Here is a 17827-nt window from a genome sequence, read left to right as displayed (position 1 = left end):
CCTGATCAGGTAATCAGGCACATTCATGGCTCTGGTTTTCACATGTGTTGGATTGAAACGAGTGACCTGAGGTGTCAGCACCTGCGGGTCGATCTGCTCTCTCCACGCGCTCAGTGTGTCCGCGTTACTGTTAACTCTGATCTTCAGCGTGTCTGCAGCTTTTCTTCTCGTATTTTGAATCGTGTGTGCTCCTGCAGCCTGTGTGTGTGTGTGTGTGTGTGTCTCTCTTTATTTTTCACGTGCACATGCCAGCGAGCACGCACAATCGTGCGTGACTACTCTCTTGCGTGCGTCTGCCTTCGTCTGTCTGTGTTTACGCGCATCAAGGTGTGTGCGTGCACGCGCCACTGTGTGTGTGTGTGTGTGTGTGTGTGTTTGTGTGTGCGCGCACGTCGCGTCTGCGTTGCTGCTGATGAAAGCCTGATCCTCTCACTCTCTCTCCTGCTTCTCCTCCGTCAGCTTCAGTACGCTGTCGACCTCCTTCACGCAGCATCTCTGCTCTCCATCCTCCGTCTCCACCCTCCTCCTCCTCCTCCTCCGCTGCCGCCGCCGCCTCAGCGCCGCTTCCTCTGCAGGTGGATGGAGGCTGGAAGCCCCGGAGACGCGAGCCATGCACGGGAGCAGCTGCCGGTAGGGCTCGGAGCGGCCGCTCGGTGTTTTTGTCTTCAGCGGGTTTCCTCCCATCTGCTGTGTGTGTGTGTGTGTGTGTGTGTGTGTGTGTGAGAGGGGATGCAGCGTGATGCCAGGTCTTTGTTTCTCCGGTGTGTGTCTGCGTGTCGTGAGGGGGCAGGAGGAGGTGGGGTGGGGGGGTCTGCCAAGTGGGCAGTTGTTGCTTTGGATCTCAGATTGATGGACTGATTGACATCAGCTGTTTGATCGCCTCGTGCCGAGTAAAATCTCCCGACACGGGAGTGAAAAGGCGCCTGTGGTGTCTGTAGAGACTTTGTCCGACTTTGTGTTGCTCTCACCTCCTCCTGTGTTATATCACTGTGGTGTTCAGTGTTTTTATCACGAGGGCGTGGAGGCTTTTTGCTTTGCTTCGCGCACCATCAAATCTCCCGTCAGGTTTCTGTTCTGTGGGCCCAGGATGTACCTGATGCTGCTGCTTTCCCAAAATAAAACGCGCTCTGTCTTTCTCGCTCTTTCTCCCTCCTTCCATCACTCCTCCTTTCTCTATTTTCCAGTCAGATTGCTGAGCACCTCCCTTCGCGCCGGGGACCACATCCTTAAATGACCCGCGGCTGAGGAGGGGGTGTCTCCGGATCCAGCGCCCGGATCATGGCATGCTGCCCACGCCGGGCATCCAGCACTGACCATGGGACTCCGGTCCAGGACCGTCGCTAGCGGCTCGGAGGAGCAGAAGAAGACCTCCGGCGCTCCTTCCGGGGACTTATTGGACCAAGGCACCGGGGGAGCAGACAAGGATGGCGCCCTGCTGCTGGTGGCTGCGGGCCGGGACGACTTCAAGCGGGGCTCTCAGGGCATCGGCATCGGGCTGCTGGCCAAGACCCCCCTGAACTACACCCGGCCGACCAAGAGGAATAACATCCGCAAGAGGAGGATCCAGAACCTGATCTACGACGCGCTGGAGAGGCCGAGAGGATGGGCGCTGCTCTACCACGCGTTCGTGTGAGTACATGAAACCGCGTTTGTCCAACTTGTGCGCGCTGGTTAACGTGAAGCGAGCAGCTGAGGAGCCTCGCGAACGAGCGGCTCAGTTTGGTGCAGCAATTTTCAGTCCATTAATGAAGGCTCGCACAATCCAGCGAGGGTGTAACCTAATATTACTGCGGGGAATGAACAGGTTGCGCCTGCGTGGCACTGGAGCTCCTCACAGTCAGAGCTCAGGTGCCTGTCAGTCTGAGCTGAGGGTTCAGCTGCGGTTCAGACAGACAGGTAGCTGAGCTCCCACACGTGGCTCAGCTCAGAGGAAAACTTGGTCCCGAATCCTCTCCGGGTTCGGTTTTAGCTCCGACTCAGCTGGTCTCAGTCAGTGCGGTCCGCTCACTCCAAAGTGAGGTTTGATGTTTGAAAAGTGAGCCTCAGAAACTGCCGAGGAGCTGAAACATGTGCTGAGTCATCGTTTGGTTTGTAGAACATCAAAGAATAACTGAAAAGAGCCGAAAGAGCCGAAAGTGACGTCTTTTCACCTGGCAGTGAAAGTGCTGCTATATTTAACACACCTGTGACACAACAGCACAGTGAGCTGTACCAAAGCAGCTGTCCGTCGCCGGTTTCGCGGTCAGTTTCGCGGAACAGGAAGCAGAATGAAAAGTTTACGGTTGTTGTTGATGATCCAGATGATGTCATAGTGATGTCATCAGGGTTAGTCTGCATCCAATCTGAGGTGTCCTGAGAGACGGGGATCCAGCTGCATGATGGGAAATGTAGGATCCAGTGTGTCTTTTGGGAACATGCTGGTGAAGGTGTGTCATGTTACATCTGACCAATCACGTGTCGGTCAGTCAGGCTGTGATTTAATGAAGCAGCAGCTAATGAAAAGCCTCACTCTCAAGCTGATTATCAGCTGCTGCTCGGTGTGTCGTCAGAGGTCTGCGAGGTGATTGGTTGGCCTGTCTGTCTGCCTGCCTGCCTGTCTGCCTGTCTGTCTGCCTGTCTGCCTGCCTGTCTGCCCGCCTGCCTGTCAGCCCACCTGTCTGTCTGTCTGTCTGTCTGCCTTTCTGCCAGCCTGTCTGTGTGCCCGCCTGCCTGCCCACCTTTCTGTCTGTCTGTCTGTCTGCCTGCCTGCCTGTCTGCCTGCCTGCCTGCCTGCCTGCCTGTTTGTGTGCCCGCCTGCCTGCCTGCCTGTCTGCCTGTCTGTCTGCCTGCCTGCCTGTCTGCCCACCTTTCTGTCTGTCTGCCTGCCTGCCTGCCTGTCTGTGTGCCCGCCTGCCTTTCTGTCTGCCTTTCTGTCTGTCTGCCTGCCTGTCTGCCTGCCTGTCTGTCTGCCTGCCTGCCTGTCTGTCTGCCTGCCTGTCTGCCTGTCTGCCTGCCTGCCTGCCTGTCTGTCTGCCTGCCTGCCTGTTTGCCTGCCTGCCTGTCTGTCTTTCTGCCTGCCTGCCTGTCTGCCCGCCTGCCTGCCTGCCTGCCTGCCTGCCTGTCTGCCCGCCTGCCTGCCTGCCTGCCTGTCTGTCTGCCTGCCTGCCTGGTGAAGTTGGGTCGTGAAGCAGTAATTAACATTCTGCTGACGTGTTCGGCTGCATTTCAGCCGTCCTCTCTGATCGCAGCTGTGATTCTGACATCTTCGACAGCTTCGTCTGCTGCCAAAGTGTCAGTCGATAGTTTGTTTGTTGTCCTGAGCTCTCAGGTTTTCATTGTTTTTCCACATGGCGGTTTTGTAGCTGCCGGAGTTTCCGACTCGTCACGCTGAACAAACATTTAGGTTCCCTTCCCCTTCGGTTCCTTTTCAGTCTTCAGATCTTCATCACGACCTTCAATAACATGTTCAGTTCTGTTTCCTCATCAGGAAGCGTAAATCAGTTGATGTAGAAGCTGGAGCAGAGTACCTGGTTGGTTAGCTGTACTGGGACCAGCTTTGTGTGTGAACAGTGTAGCCACACCTGCAGTCTCGCTTGTCTTCCTCTCTAAAGGTTCCTGTCTCGCCCAGTTGCAGGTCCTGAGATTTAGCACCGATCGATGTGAACAGCTGTTACTCAGTCAAGAGATTTGCTACCCAACGCCAAACGTGAGGTCTTTTTTCCCTGAAACTGGTCTGTCAGGTCAGTTTACCTCTTGGCACCAAGGAAGGAAGGAAAAAAAAGTCTGAGTTCAGGAAAATAAAGTTTACTCTTGCTGGATCTTATTGTCTTCAGTGCTTCTCTCTAACATGTCGCAGGCTCTTCCAGCTGACTTGAATTTATTTTCTACGTATCAGTTTGTGGTCATTTTGAGCTGCAATAATCACAGACAAACCTTAGAGTCTCAGTTCGAGGCGAAAGAGAAAAATCGGAGGCGTTCCCCTTGTTCTCGCCTGCTGACCGGCGCAGCAGTTCATTTCCCTTCATGTCGGCTCATTAACTCGGAGAGGAGGGAGGAAAACACTCTGATCGGACTGACTCACCCCTCAGCTCGTCGCGTGTCTCCTGTTCCACTGCAACACAACATATGCAGCGTCCAATATGGCCGCCCCATATGGACTGCGGGTGTCAGAGCTGAAGCTGCATGTGAAAATTCAGCCTTTTATCGGCGACATCGCGCAGCTTCAGCTTTCTGCTGTTGGGTTTGGTGTGAAGTCTTCTCAGTCCACAGGAAGTGACGAATGAAAGCACACACGGCGCTCGTCTCTAACGTGTGATGTCATGTAAAGTGATATCAGCTGCGGGGTAACACGAGGTCGAGGGAGACTGACGCCTGCTGCGGCGTGGAGCTCAGTGTGTGTGTGACGGATTATATTACATTCACGCAAAACACACAAGATTTGTGACTTTAGTTATGATTAATTTAAGGGTCAGTTCATCTCAGATTTCCTCAGTTAACTGCTCAGTTTTTTAAACTGTGTGTGTGTGTGTTCCTTTAGGCTTCTCTAAAGTTGTTGTTAGTTAATAAGTTAAAATAAATCTGATAGGAAGAGACAATTAACAAAATGAAATTACACTATATGGACAAAAGTATTGGGCCACCTGCCCATCACACCAACCGGGACTTTAATGACGTCTCATTGTAAACACACAGACAGCTTTGCAGCTCTAACAGCTTCCACTCTTCTGTGAAGGCTTTCCACAACATGTTGGAGTGTTTCTGTGGGAATTTGTGCCCATTCATGCAGTAGAGCATTTGTGAGGTCACACACTGATGTTGGACCAAAAGGCCTGGCTCACAGTCTCAAAGTTGGAAGCATAGCATTGTCCAAAATGTCTTGGTATGCTGAAGCATTAAGATTTCCCTTCACTGGAGGTCAGGGGCCCAAACCCTGAGAAACAGCCTCATATCACACCTGAATTGAAAGATAAAGACCTGTCCCAATACTTTTGGTAAGATGCCTCTAAACATCAATAGGGATGTCTGTATTTGTTTTTAATAACTAATTATTTCTGTATTACGTGCAGATGTGGACACGACACATCTGTTGTAGCTTTAAGGCCCTGCTCGGCTCTCCTGAGGTGTCTTTGCTCAGCAGCACTTCAGTGGTTTGTGTTGACTGCAGGCTAAGTGTTACTCACACGCTTCACCCACAGATTGTGATGCACAGGCAACACTTCAACATGACACACGTATGGGAAGGAGAGGGAAGTGGGATGGGGATTAAGGAGCAGGAACGGATGGGTGGACTGAGATAAAGGCAGATGTATGAAGAGGTGGAGGAGAGATGTCACACTGTCAGAAAACCAGTGAGAATCCATACGACAGCTGAAACAAAGCCAGCATGAAAAGTTGGGTGATTTAGAACCTCTAAAAACGTCTTCACTGTCTTGGACAACAAGCCAACCTGTCATACAGAAATAAGGCTTGTGAAGTGAGAAATGCTGGGCTTGTTGCTGTAAACCCAGAGGATTCCCAGAAGAATTCCTCCACAGGTGGGCCTTAATGCAGAGAGGAAGTTCCCTCCAGAGCTCCTCGAACCTCATCGTCAGACCGAAGAGAACATGTGGACTGTTTGCCCGTCCGCCGAATCGTACGATATGACGTGCAGCATGAGACGAAGCTGCGCTGACGAAGCTTCGAAGCGTCTTTCATGACGTTGGCTTTGGGACATTTGAATGTCCACTTTAGAATTTATGCGTCAGGTTGTTCAGTTCAGTTCAATGTATTTATATAGAGCCAAATCACAACAAAAGTTATCTCATGACTCTTGTCAATCAGAGCAGGTCCAGACCAAACTCTTTATTTTAATTTTTGGTGCAGAGAGACCCAACGAAACCCCCATGAGCAAGCACTTGGCGACAGTGGCGAGGAAAAACTATGGCAGGTTATTCTGGGATGTTGTTACCTTGGTTACAACCCACATCCTCTGCACATGGAGTGTGTCACTCCAAACCGTTCAGATCCATCAGCTGTGGTTGGATTTAGTCTGCTGCCTGCGTACTTCTGTTCATTAAAGGAAGCTGATCTATTGAAACCTGAGGGAGACCTGAGTAACCTGGGAACAAACTAAACAGCTCTGCTCCTCACCTGAAGAGCTGCGCCCCCTGCAGGTGACTCTGTGAGCCAGTTTACACAAGTATCAAATTCAAGCTCCTGCCACAGGACTGAAGTACCAAAATGTTGGTTACCATAACAACAGAGAGAGAAATCAGACCTGCCGTGGAGGCTGACAGTCAGGTAGAGCGAGCATGTGTGAAGGCAGGGAGAGAGAGCTGAGCAGAGGCAGACGGACGGAGATGTTGGACATCAGCAGTTTGGGTGGCAGATGAGTGGTGAACCTTGGCCTCGTCCTGGCATCCAGACAGGCCTGACAGGAGGGCTCCTTCCCAGAATGCACTGCTCTCTCTCTCTCTCAGACACTCATGTTGTGCTCTCTCGCCCCCCCTTCCTCCCCTCATGTCTCCAGAATGTGGTTGTTTGTGCTGGAAAACAGCAGCAGCTGTGGGTGCTCATCTCGGCTGTCAGATGAAATCCTCGTGTTGTCAGTGTCGGTGAGCTTCACGCTTTCAGCTCGCTGCTCTGCAGGTGGAGGCCGTCCTCCAGCCCCCACACGCTCATTACTGTCACACCAACATCCTGCTCAAACCACGACTTTGATCCTAATCAGGAAATTTTACATCAGAAATTGTGCATGTTGGCGTTGGTCTGGCGTCTCGGGTTAACTGAGCTGAGGTTTGCATGGTCATGGAGGAAGTGGAAGCACTCTGGCTGCGAGCTCCTACTGAACTGGTTACGATTTGACTTTGGAAGCTCTGCTGTGTCCTCGTGTGGTTCTTATTGTCAGGTGAATGTCACGCCACACGCGTAGGTTGGACGAAAACAAGACGGTTGAAGACGTCTTTTTGGAGTCTCGGAACCTGACCTGAGAACTTGACTGACATTTGTCTCAGTTTCTCTGACATTTTGCAAGTCAAACGAGAAATCGATTGAGCGACCCATCGTAACTGGACCTTCAGTTCAGAGTATTTTGTTCTGAAAACGTACGTGACTGAGCCTGAAGTCGCATCCCGATGCAGCCGCTGTGGCTTTGCTCTCAGACCAGCACGTCATGCATCCAGCAGAGTGTTCACATTGGGGCTCTTCAGTTTAAATAATGTGTTTCCTGTCCTGGTGTGTCCTCCTGTCCAACACTGAGTGGTTTTGTCACTGCACGCCGGACTGGATTCCATAAATCAACAAACTTCCTTGTGCCTCACTGACCTCAGATCTGTGCTCCAGCAGCTCTGAACACACTTTTCATCAACAATCCTGTTGTCTGTGGGTGTTTAGGGGCAAACTCAGGATAAATTTTAGCTGTAATCAAACCTTCCACAGAAGTCTTTATTCAGGGTTAATGCTCAGCTTCCTGCCTCTCTCAGACAGACAGAAGGCGGTCTGAGTGTGGCACAGGAAGGTGGACTCCACCGCTAACATTAAAAAACAGTTGTTGAGCTAACTGAGGAATGTAAATTCATTGAAATGCAAAAAAATCAAATCAAATCAAAAAAGGGTTTGATGTAATTAAAACCTCAGTGATTATAACTCAGAGGAGGTGGACTCACAAATGTTTTGGCAGTTGGTCTTTAGGTTTTGCTTCTGGCCGTAACTGGAGGATGTACTGGATCCTGATCCTTTGGTGACCAGATTCAGTCTCAGAGGACGTGAAGATCACATCAGACGTGCTGCGGCCTTTGTGACGTTACTTATTCCCCCTCTGATATTGTTCATATATTTGAAGAAGCAGACTTTAGCTTCAGCCTAAGTTTTGTTGGGGTTAAACCGAGCCGATCAAACAGGATGAAAGCGACGCAGTGGAGTTAGAGACTGGAAGCGACGCGAGCAGCTCATTAGGACACTCATTAGCGGTTAGCGGCTGTGAACAGCACTCGGCAGCAGAGCCATTCGGTCGCGGCGCAGGACGGCAGGGGAAACAGCTGAGTGTGAGGAGTTAATTGAGCTTACGAGTAGACGAGTCAAAAGGAGGCAGGTTTTTCATCTTAAAGCTAAATCTCCTCTGCCCTGGAAAAAACAACATGATTGCAGTTTTGGTGATTATGTTTAATATTTGGAATTGAAAGATTAGACTATGATAGAAGTGAATCTTCTGGTCTTTTGAGCCTTGAGGTGACATAAAGTGTCTTTCTGACAGTTTCATGCCTCAGCTTGATGTTCAGAAGCTGACGGTTTGATCCTTGCTGCCAAAAACTGCAGGAAAAAGCTGCGTAAGTTGTTTTGTCCTTCCTGGAACACATATTTTTGTAGACTCACCGTTTTCATTGAACAGCAGCAGTGATGTTAACATGCTGTGCTGCGTAGTGGACAAAGGGAAGCCCTCCTCTCTTCTGTTCAGACCTCGGCTGAGCTCTCGTTTCCTGAAGGGTCTCAGTGAATTAAATGTGGTGCGTTTAGACTCAGGCGCCCTCGATCCCTGCAGCCGATCAGTAATGTATCCTGTCACATGCATCCGATTGATTTCTCGTGCCAACGCTGACCTGAACGTAATGAATGAGTCAGTAAAGCAGAGTTTCTGTGGATATTGTAGCTTCGGCAGGCTCGTGCTGAAGCCCCATCAGCCGACCGAGTGGTCAGAACAGACGTCGGCGCTGTGGGTTTCTGCAGGAGTTCAGTGTCTTGAACTGATCAGAAATAACCAGAAAGACGTCAAATCTGCATCCGTTTCTGTCTGAGACGGGAAGCAGATGTTCCATCCGCCACCTCTTGTTTGTGACACATCACTTCCTGTTTGGCAGGAGGGAGCATCAGGTGTGTGTTTACGACAGAACGTTTGCAGGCACCAACAGCTTGTCAGTTTTAGACAAACTGGGGATTTTTGGTTTTTTATTAGTCCAACCAAACTTCAGTCAATGAAAACAGTCTCATTTACAGTCTGGCAATCTGTTTATGTTAAGCCGCCATGGATCCAGTTCAGGTTTCCTAATGGACTCTGTGGTTGTGGTCATTTGGTGTAATGACATTTTCTTCTTCTACAAATGTTGCACCACTGGGAGAGTCGTTCATATGAAATGTGAGCTCAAGGTCTTAAATGTGGGAGAAATGATTTGTAAACACAAACACAGGAATGAAACAGGCGCAGAAGAATACGAGATGCGTTTAGCTAAAGGACTGGGCTCAGAAGCGTGACTCGTTTGTCAGGGACAAAGGTGGAGGTGGCGTAATGTCACGAGCCTGCAGCTGCTCTGAAGTTACTCGTCCATCTGAGAGTCCCTCCCAGTTGGCCCTGAGCCGAGGATCTGAGGGTCTGCTGCCAGATCCTGGACGTGACCATTAACATCCAAACTGTAGACACGAGTCTTTAAAACACAACGTGGGCTTGTGCCAGTTTCAAACTCTTTCTCATTCTTGATGCCATTTCTTGCAGAATGACTGTGCGTGTACTGTGTGAGAAATCAACTGAATGTATTTTACTGCTGAACTGATGAAGGCGTTTAGCTTGGTTTTCACGTGCTGGGTTCGATTGTCGGGACGTTCCTCTGCTCGTCTTGTCCTGATGAGAGGACGGTGGTGTGAGCAGCTGTCAAAAAGCACTTATCTCAGCAGAAAAATGGCTTTCATGATGGTGGATCATGAGTTCATAAGTGAATTATTGTTGTTAGCACAGCAGGATGATTACACACCCAACCAATCACTGGCTTTTTCCTGTCTCTGCTGCAAATGCCTTCAAATTGCGCCGTTTTCCCTGCAGAAATGCACCATTACAGCTAAGAAGTCTAACGGGGGACTGTAAACAGCTGCCTCCTTCCGCTGACTGCCTGCACTCCACACGGTGCATTCAGGGGCTGCGGTGCATTCAGAGTTTCTCCCTGCGTTTCCTTAACAAAATGTCGGGCTCAACTTTGAATCCAACATTGACGAGGAGTTCTGGAACAGTTTGATGGGAACTGAGCCAGCTGCTGATGAGGACTGTGTGATGCATGGATCATGTGTGAGGTCTGAACGAGTGTGTCGGCTTCTCGTGTTGTGCGACAGTCACAGAGATGTCGAGGGTTCGGTGCTCGGTCCTCTCTGATCCACGTTGTTCCAGACGATCTGGTGCTTTGAGATTCGCTCTGTTTTCCTGCTGAGCACAATCACCTCAAACCCCAGAACGAATTCAGTTGTCCCGCTGTTGTCCGTATCAGTTGTACATTTTCCCTGTTTGAATATCCTCTGCTGTCTTCATCCTCTCCTCCTCGCTTTGTTTCCTTCCTATCTTCCCCCCCCTCCCCCTCCTCCTCCCCCTCCTTCAGATGGCTGTAATGTTCATGGCGCTCAGAGGCTCCAACCTCCAGCATCCCGGAGGCTGTTTGCCTCTCGTCCTGCTTCAGAACGATGCCGTCAGGTTTCATTTGCGTCAGGTTGTGCGGCAGCATGTTGTAATGTTCAGGTGTGAGTCAGTGAGCTGAACAGAAGAGCTTCAGGCTCCCCCACGCTGGAAATGTGCAGTTCTAAACCTGCGTAAAGCTGCTCTTTGTCTCATCCAGGAGGCGCGTGGACGTGCCGACAGAACAAATCTCTTGCACGTCACTGGTTTCTGTGTTTGTCGAATCTAACGACAAGGACTTTGACTTTGACTTTGTTTTTGGATTTGCAAAATCACAAAGTGACATGTGGGAGCCTTTCTTGACTTTCCCACATGTGGATCATGACTAAAGTTTTAGGAGACAACCTACCGTAGCTGGTGAGCTAACTGCTAACAGGAACAGGTTGTGCTACAATAACCTGCCAAGCTGGCTGGCATTTGATGTATTTGTATGACACTCCAGTCCTCGTCCCTCAGCTGTCCCCTGCTTGTGCTGTGCAGCAGTTTACACTCAGGCAGAAGACTGTGATTAAATATGGAAGTTCTGACACAGCTAATCTGGTAGCATCCTTGAATTTTGGACTCTCTATGGAAAGATCAGTACAAATATACACTATAAGGGCAAAAGTATTGGGACACACTTTATTCCTGAAGTCGGGTGTGGTATGGGCTGTTTTTCAGGGGTGGACTGATGTCATTAAAGGCCCTGTTGGTGTAATGGTCAGTTGTCCCAGTGCTTTTACCTTTTAGAATGTATATTGATACACTGATGTTACTGTTGTACATGTTGCTGTGACCAGCTGTCAGCTTCGTTTGAGCCAGAGGAAGGTTTAAAATGGGATTAAAAATGGCTTTAAAGTCCAGAAATTTGTGCTCACAAAGTGCACGCATTAGCTGGTAGCTGCACTGACAGGAAGTTTGTTTAATGGCCTCAGTTGATCCCAAAACTGACCAGATAAGTAGATATACGTCTTGTTTATGAGCTGCCGGAGCGGCACAGCTGCAGTTTAGCAGGTGGCTAACGATGATTTCTCAGCTCGTTTGTCTCGAGGCGGAGGAGGTTTACGGCTCACACGATGGATGCCGGGAAACAGTAATAAGTGATTTCATCAACGATGAGACGTTACTCATGGTTTTATTGTGATGATCCTCACCGGGTTTGACTTCTGCTCCGAGTTTTAAGGCGTTTGGTAATGAACACACGGTTGAAGATGGAGGACTTCAGATGTGGGCTCTGACCGTCCTGTTGGCCCGATTCCAGTGCGAACTCACAGCTCAATGAATCGTCTGAATGTGGTCAGAATGACTGGAGACGAGCAAACACGAAGCTCCAGTTCAGACTGTTCTTTTAGTGTGAATGAACACAATCAGTCAGTAATCAGTTTGACAGTCAAACACTTCCTGTCTTCAGGTCTGAAGGTGGATCTGAAGAGCTTGTAGCTTTTTGCTGTGTGTCAGCTGTTGGCCCAGTGTTGTCGGCCCATCGAACAACAGAAGGGAACAAAGTTGTGACAAAGAAGCAGCAGACTGACAAACAGAAGCTACTCGTCATACAGAAATCGACTGAAAACTGAATCTTTTCTCACTCCGTCTTTCACAAAAGGAGCAGCACACAAACTTTTAAACCCGCAGGCCGTTTGTTGGAGAGAAGACAAACATGTGTGTTTCACCGCCTTCTGATTTCAGCTTACGCTGACAGTCGCGGCTCTGCACGACTGTTCAACGTCGATGCAACAATGCTGATGACATCAGCTCTGCGTCTGCTGGACAGCTGACGACACACAACAAGTCCCCGTCTGGACATGAACCTGGTCCAGAGGTGGTGTCCTGACCACTTGTCTTTAAGTGATTTGCCTGAAGAAATACGCCAGGGTTAGTTGGTGCATCCAGTAGTGCAAACCTTTAAATTATTAAAAGTAAAATTAAATAATTTAAAGGAAAGCAGAAAATCCTGAAGCCGTGAAATGTTTCTACACGAAAACAGACGATAGCTGGCAGATGAAAGTAGTGCAGCAAAAGTCCCTCTGAAATGTAGCGGAAAGGAAATATTTCAAATTTCAACCCAAGTACAGTACTGGAGTAGATGTACTCGTTTACGTTCCACCACCTGCTCAAGTTCCACTGAAGAAAAGCAGCCTGTTGATGTGTGCTTCAGTCTCTGCAGATCGTGTACCAAAACTCCACTGGGTTCCTTTTATTAGTTGCTTCCCGCATCAATAAAATCAATAAATTATCAAGAATCAATAAAATGTGCTGCGAAATTACATTTACTGCTTTATCCGCTTAAAATGCCACCCACTGTCATTGTTTAAACACATTTTGTTATCACTGCAGCTGCTGCCCAGCGTGACACCTGAAGCACGCACGCACACACACGCACACACACACACACACACACACACTCTACAGGCAGCATCTCTGATCACTGCCTGGTTAATTTGATACGTGACACTCGTGCACACAGACGACGATCGATGGGTGCAGGTGGAGCAGTCGGACCCTGAGGAGGATGATCTTACCGGGAGCAGGAGAAAGGAGATCTGGCCTTTGAAAAGGGAAACCCGCCCCTCCAGTCCCACAATGCCTTTCTCCACCGCCGGTGCTGAACACCAAACCTCAGCCTCGTCTCTGATCCTGTGTGTGTGTGTGTGTTGTAATGCTCGTTGTCGTCTGTCAGTGAGGGGTTGCTGGGGGTGAGGCGGGGGGAGTTAACGCCCCTGCAGGAGGAATCAGAGCCGAGGGGGGAGTCGGGCTGCGGGAATCATTACTGTCTGTAATTTCAGTCCCGTCTGAATGTGCCACGTCAGTGATTTTCACCGAGTCCTGCGGCCTCGTTTACTTCCTGTAACGGGTCGCTAAAAATAACCTGACGTCACTCAGACGGTTTGTGAACGCTGCATGGCTGTGTTTTGGGAAATCAGACTTCTGTTGCTCTTGAAAGCAGCGTTCATTACAAATTGAGGTTACACCACAACTGTTTATGGACACATCTGTTTCCACGGTGCCCACCGGAGCGCCAGACATCCTGCTGCAGATAAACTGTGAGAGTAATTCAGTTACTGTCGCTGCTCGTATGCAGTGGACGTGGGGACGGGGACACCTGCTGCAGGGGAAACAAAGTTAAATCATACAGGCTGGAGATGATCAGAGATGGTCTCCTCCACCTCCCCGCAGTGCTGAGGGATGAGTCAGAGCCTCTGTGGAGTCGAACCGGCGAGCGATGGAGAGCAGCAGATCTGCAGCATCATGTGTGGTTGGTGGACAGATTTAGCCCGCAGAGTCGAGTCATCCAGCAGAGCTTAACACTCTGACGAATCAGAAACACGAGCGCAGTAAACAGATGAAATCAGCCCGGAGCTGCGTTTTACACTCCGATCTTCCACCAGGTCAGGGAGTTAATCTGCGCTGATTACAGCCGTCCCATCAGACTCGGTGTGCGTTCACTGACTGGTGTTTGTGTCAATCAGATTCAACAGGCCACATTTATTTATTTTGTGCAGCGACTCCATTCCTTACTAAGATGCATCTACAGGTCATGTGTCACGTGACCAAAACATCATGAAACCCCAAAGGACTGCAGTTGTGATCAACTTTCAAACACCGTGAAGCTGCTGTTCCCCACACATCTGAGACAGCTTTCTGAACCAAAGAAGCGTTGAAATAAATAAATGATTTAATGTCTTGGAGCATAATTAATACATGAGTGTATGATGCCTTGATGCTGCTCTCTTTTGGTGGGTTTAAGTGGGTCAGGTCGGCCTGGGGCTGCTGCTGGCCTCAGACGCTGGAGCGCTCAGACCGGCGTCCCCGCCGTGTGGGCCTCATCAGTGCGATGGTCATCCTGTTTGAAAAGAGGAAAACAACAGCTCACCAAGGAAATCAGGAGGTAAATCTCAGTGGAATTTCGTCCGTATGAGGTGAATCTGCGCTGCGTGCATCCATTCATGTCCAGAGCCGGCGATGAGTATCAGTATAGGAAGAAGGTGTCCTCCGTGTCCCGAGGTGAAGTAAAGTTGTGGAGGTTGGGGTGGTGGATTCAGCAGGACTTCCTGTCATTGCCGCGTTGCCATGCGCACATCGTGAAGACTACAGGAGGCACTGGATGTTAAACCAAAGCAGAACTATAAACTATAAATGCCACAGCATTTCCGGTTCACGTCCAGACTGTCCACCTCGTGGTGCTGATCTTCTAGTCTTACTCTTAGGAAGAAAGCCAAACTCTGAGTTGCGGTGCAGTTCGTTCATGTTCACTGGCCTCATGCTTAGCAGAGCAGGTGGGTTTGAGTGTCAGGATTCTGAGCTGCAGGCAGAGGACTGTCAGGGTCTGGGAGTCGCAGTGTATGTTGGTCGTTTTGTGCTGTAATGCAGTGAAAGTCTGATTTATTGCCCCATTGGCCTCACTGTACTGTACTTCTGGATTAGATCATAAGCAGTTAACGTGTTCCTAAATCTTTTCCGTCTCTGAATCAAGACTGTTTCACGTCTGGCTCGGTGTCATCGCCCGGCAGATTCAGTCGAGAGCTTCCTCTTCATTAACCGATGATGTACGACCGGCTGCTCCAATCACAGAGCTTGTGGCAATTAGAGTGAAGTCTGGGCTATTTATGGACATTAGCGAGCTGCTGGCTTGGCTGAGCTACTCCACGCTAACTGTATTAGCATCTTTCTCCCTAACTCACCAGATAGACTGTATGGATGCTCAGTGTGTGTGTGTGTGTGTGTGTGTGTGTGCAGGAAGGTTTGACACGGCTTGCACCAACAGTGAATTTGCAGTTCATTAGCAGGTGCAGCTGCTTTTTATTTTCTTGCACTGCAGTTGGTGTGTGTTCATGCTGATGGGAGAAGGTGTGTTTGTTGTCATGGCTCAAACCAGTTAAAGCCACTCGATTGTCTGAGGAAAGAAAAAGGAAAAAACAAGCTAAAAGTGGCAGTGACTCACCACTTCCTGCAGCAGGGCTTCCCCCTGAAAAGTTGTGAGGCCTGGTGTCGAGCTCCCCACCCCTCCGATAACCTAATCAATACTCGGCTGTTCTCGTTGTCACAGCTTCATGAGGAGGCCTGGCTGCCTGCTGGGCTGACGGCGGCTCTTCTTATCTGTGTCACTGTTTGGCTCGCTAATGTTGACATGCGACAGCTTAGCTTGTGAGAGTCGGAAACATCAGGTGTTTCAGTCAGCGACTGAGTAATTGCTTCGTCTGTAAAACAGCATTAAAAAAACTTCAGTTTTCTTTGATGTATGAGTGAAAAAACAGATGCAAACATCTGCAACCATCAGACGTTTCATAATAACTGATTGTCACCTCCAGTCTCTTCTCCATCCTTTCTTTAACACACACAGTCTCCTCCAGCCTGCCTGTTTAGTAGTGTCAGAGTGTGTGTGTGCGTGTGTGTGCTGTTTACACCACTCTCTGTCTCCCCCTCCTTCTCCTCCCTGGGATCCATTTTGGTTTGAAGCAGACGGTATTAAACCAGGCTGTGGCTCCCAGACTCGCTCTGAGAGCTTCCTCTGCAGACCTCCAGGTGAAAATCATCACCTCTTTATTTATTTATGTATTTTAGCTTGAATGCCACATTAAGACATTTTAATGTAAAAATGAACCTCGGAGCGAATCCTAAAGCGTCTGGTCCCATCATGACTGCTGCTCTTCTCTTCACTTGTTGACATGTTGCACCAAACCTCAGGGTTTAATTACACACACACACACACACTAAAACAATGTTACGGCTGACATGAACACGATGGAAACACACGATCCACTCACAGTCGCACAGCCCTGTCACAGAGTGGTGCATCTTTACCTTTCAAATGATCTTTGGCCGAGCACTGACACCGGCTGACAGACCTCGCTGATGTGGGACTTTGGTGTTAAAATGTCGATAGCTGAATACAAAATTCACAAAGATTCAGATTTGCCATCGAGCTCCAGCCATAACGTTGGATGTCCTATTTTAAATCCTCCAATCTGGTGTTGGAAACCAATCAGGTTCAGCTTCCCGAGTCTCCTGGCTGCTGTCAGCCGCTCTGACATCAGGTCCATCCTCTTCTCTAAAAACCATCAATATAATGTCCACTTCCTCTGTGACCGGCCTGACTGCTCCTCACTGTGAGGAGAGAGGAGGTGTGTGTGCGTGTGTGTGTGTGTGTGTGTGTGTGTGTGTGTGTGTGTGTGTGTGCGCGCACGCGTGTGTGCTGGGGTTTTTCCAGTTTTGGAGTTTGGTTTTGGTAGATTCTTTGTGTTTAATCCAGATTTTACAGCTGAACTGCCCCCAGTGTGAGTCTGGTATTGAATTGCTGAGCTCCTCTGCAGCTGACAGAGCACTTAGCTCCAGTGTGAACTACGCTCTCATCATTTATTCATGCTTTATTTTGCACCAGGAACCATTTGTTCTACCCTTTCTACCCCCCATCCTCTTCTCCCTGCCCGCTCCGCTCTCTCAGGGCCGTAATGGAGCAGCGTTTCCAATTCCTCCGAGGCTTCTCCTTAGGCAACCCCCCACCATAAAGCTTCCTGCTTCCTGAATGCTGGCGATAAAGCTTCGGGTGATTGGCTGTGCCACCGGGTTTGTTTCTTCCTCATGTCTCTTTTGGCAGCGAGGAGGCCGAGGGGAGCTCTGTCTGTTTGCAGAGGGGTGCATCAGTGCTTCGCGTGAAACAGGAAAGTAGAACAAGAAGACTTTCATGTTGAATTTTCCTGTAATTATAACGCGACACATAAAAAAGTCCACATTCCTGATTGGTTTGTAGCTGTCTGTTGGATGGCGGCGTCGCTTGGCACAGAGTGAAGTATTTCAACGACCATTTGATGGATTGAAATGAATGGAATGGAATGAGAATGAGTCCTGCTCACGCTAATGAAATCTGGTTCTGACATTCATGTTCCTGTGGTCCTCTGACTTCTTTTTATCAGGTCTAAATTTTAAATTGTCAAATAGTTTGGTTCATAACCAAATTCATTTAGGACTAATTGGAAAATGTTAGCATGCTAACACGCGAGACTTCAAGGCTAAACATGTCATGACAGCTGCTAAACATCACCGTGTTAGCATTGCCTTTGTGAGCATATTAGCACACTGATGCTAGCATTCAGCTGATGGTCAAACTTCCACCTGACTGGGCTTGTACCGACTGCCGATCATATCAGATACTGATGGCTGCTTTTTCTGATACTGATTCTGAACTTGCTATCAGAGCTGAGAGACGGGAAAATAGAAACGATGGACCGACAGCGTCTCCAGCTGTAGGCGTGTTGTCGACAAGGACGTTGATTTAATAATAATAAAAGTGCCAAAGCTGGTTTCTTCTCAGACAAGCACTAAAGACTTTTCTCCACGTGCTCTTAGCTCCTCATTTTTCTGTCTGTAATGTGTGTCTTGGTAGTCATTTTTAGAAAGATGGTTTCATTAAGAAGATATTAAGTCTTTCATGGAGCTGAAAGTGCCGACATGACCTTTTTTTTTTTAAATAGC

General features: G+C 49.1%; 1 protein-coding gene across 1 annotated transcript in view; it reads left to right on the top strand.

Moving 5' to 3' along the window:
• Positions 1–376: 376 nt before the first annotated feature.
• The window catches only part of kcnq3 (potassium voltage-gated channel, KQT-like subfamily, member 3), a 73572-nt gene continuing 56121 nt past the window's right edge, over positions 377–17827 (top strand). Inside the window, exons 1-2 of the mRNA XM_046407951.1 lie at positions 377–630; positions 1185–1629. Of these exons, the coding sequence (XP_046263907.1) occupies positions 1316–1629 (314 nt within the window). The 5' untranslated portion in view covers positions 377–630; positions 1185–1315. The remainder of the gene's footprint in view (positions 631–1184; positions 1630–17827) is intronic.

The sequence above is a fragment of the Scatophagus argus genome, chromosome 13 (genome assembly GCF_020382885.2).
Source record: "Scatophagus argus isolate fScaArg1 chromosome 13, fScaArg1.pri, whole genome shotgun sequence".
NCBI classification, from domain to species: Eukaryota; Metazoa; Chordata; class Actinopteri; family Scatophagidae; genus Scatophagus; species Scatophagus argus.
The sequence above is the reverse complement of the archived record's forward strand: the minus strand, read 5'-3'. Positions and strand labels throughout refer to the sequence as shown.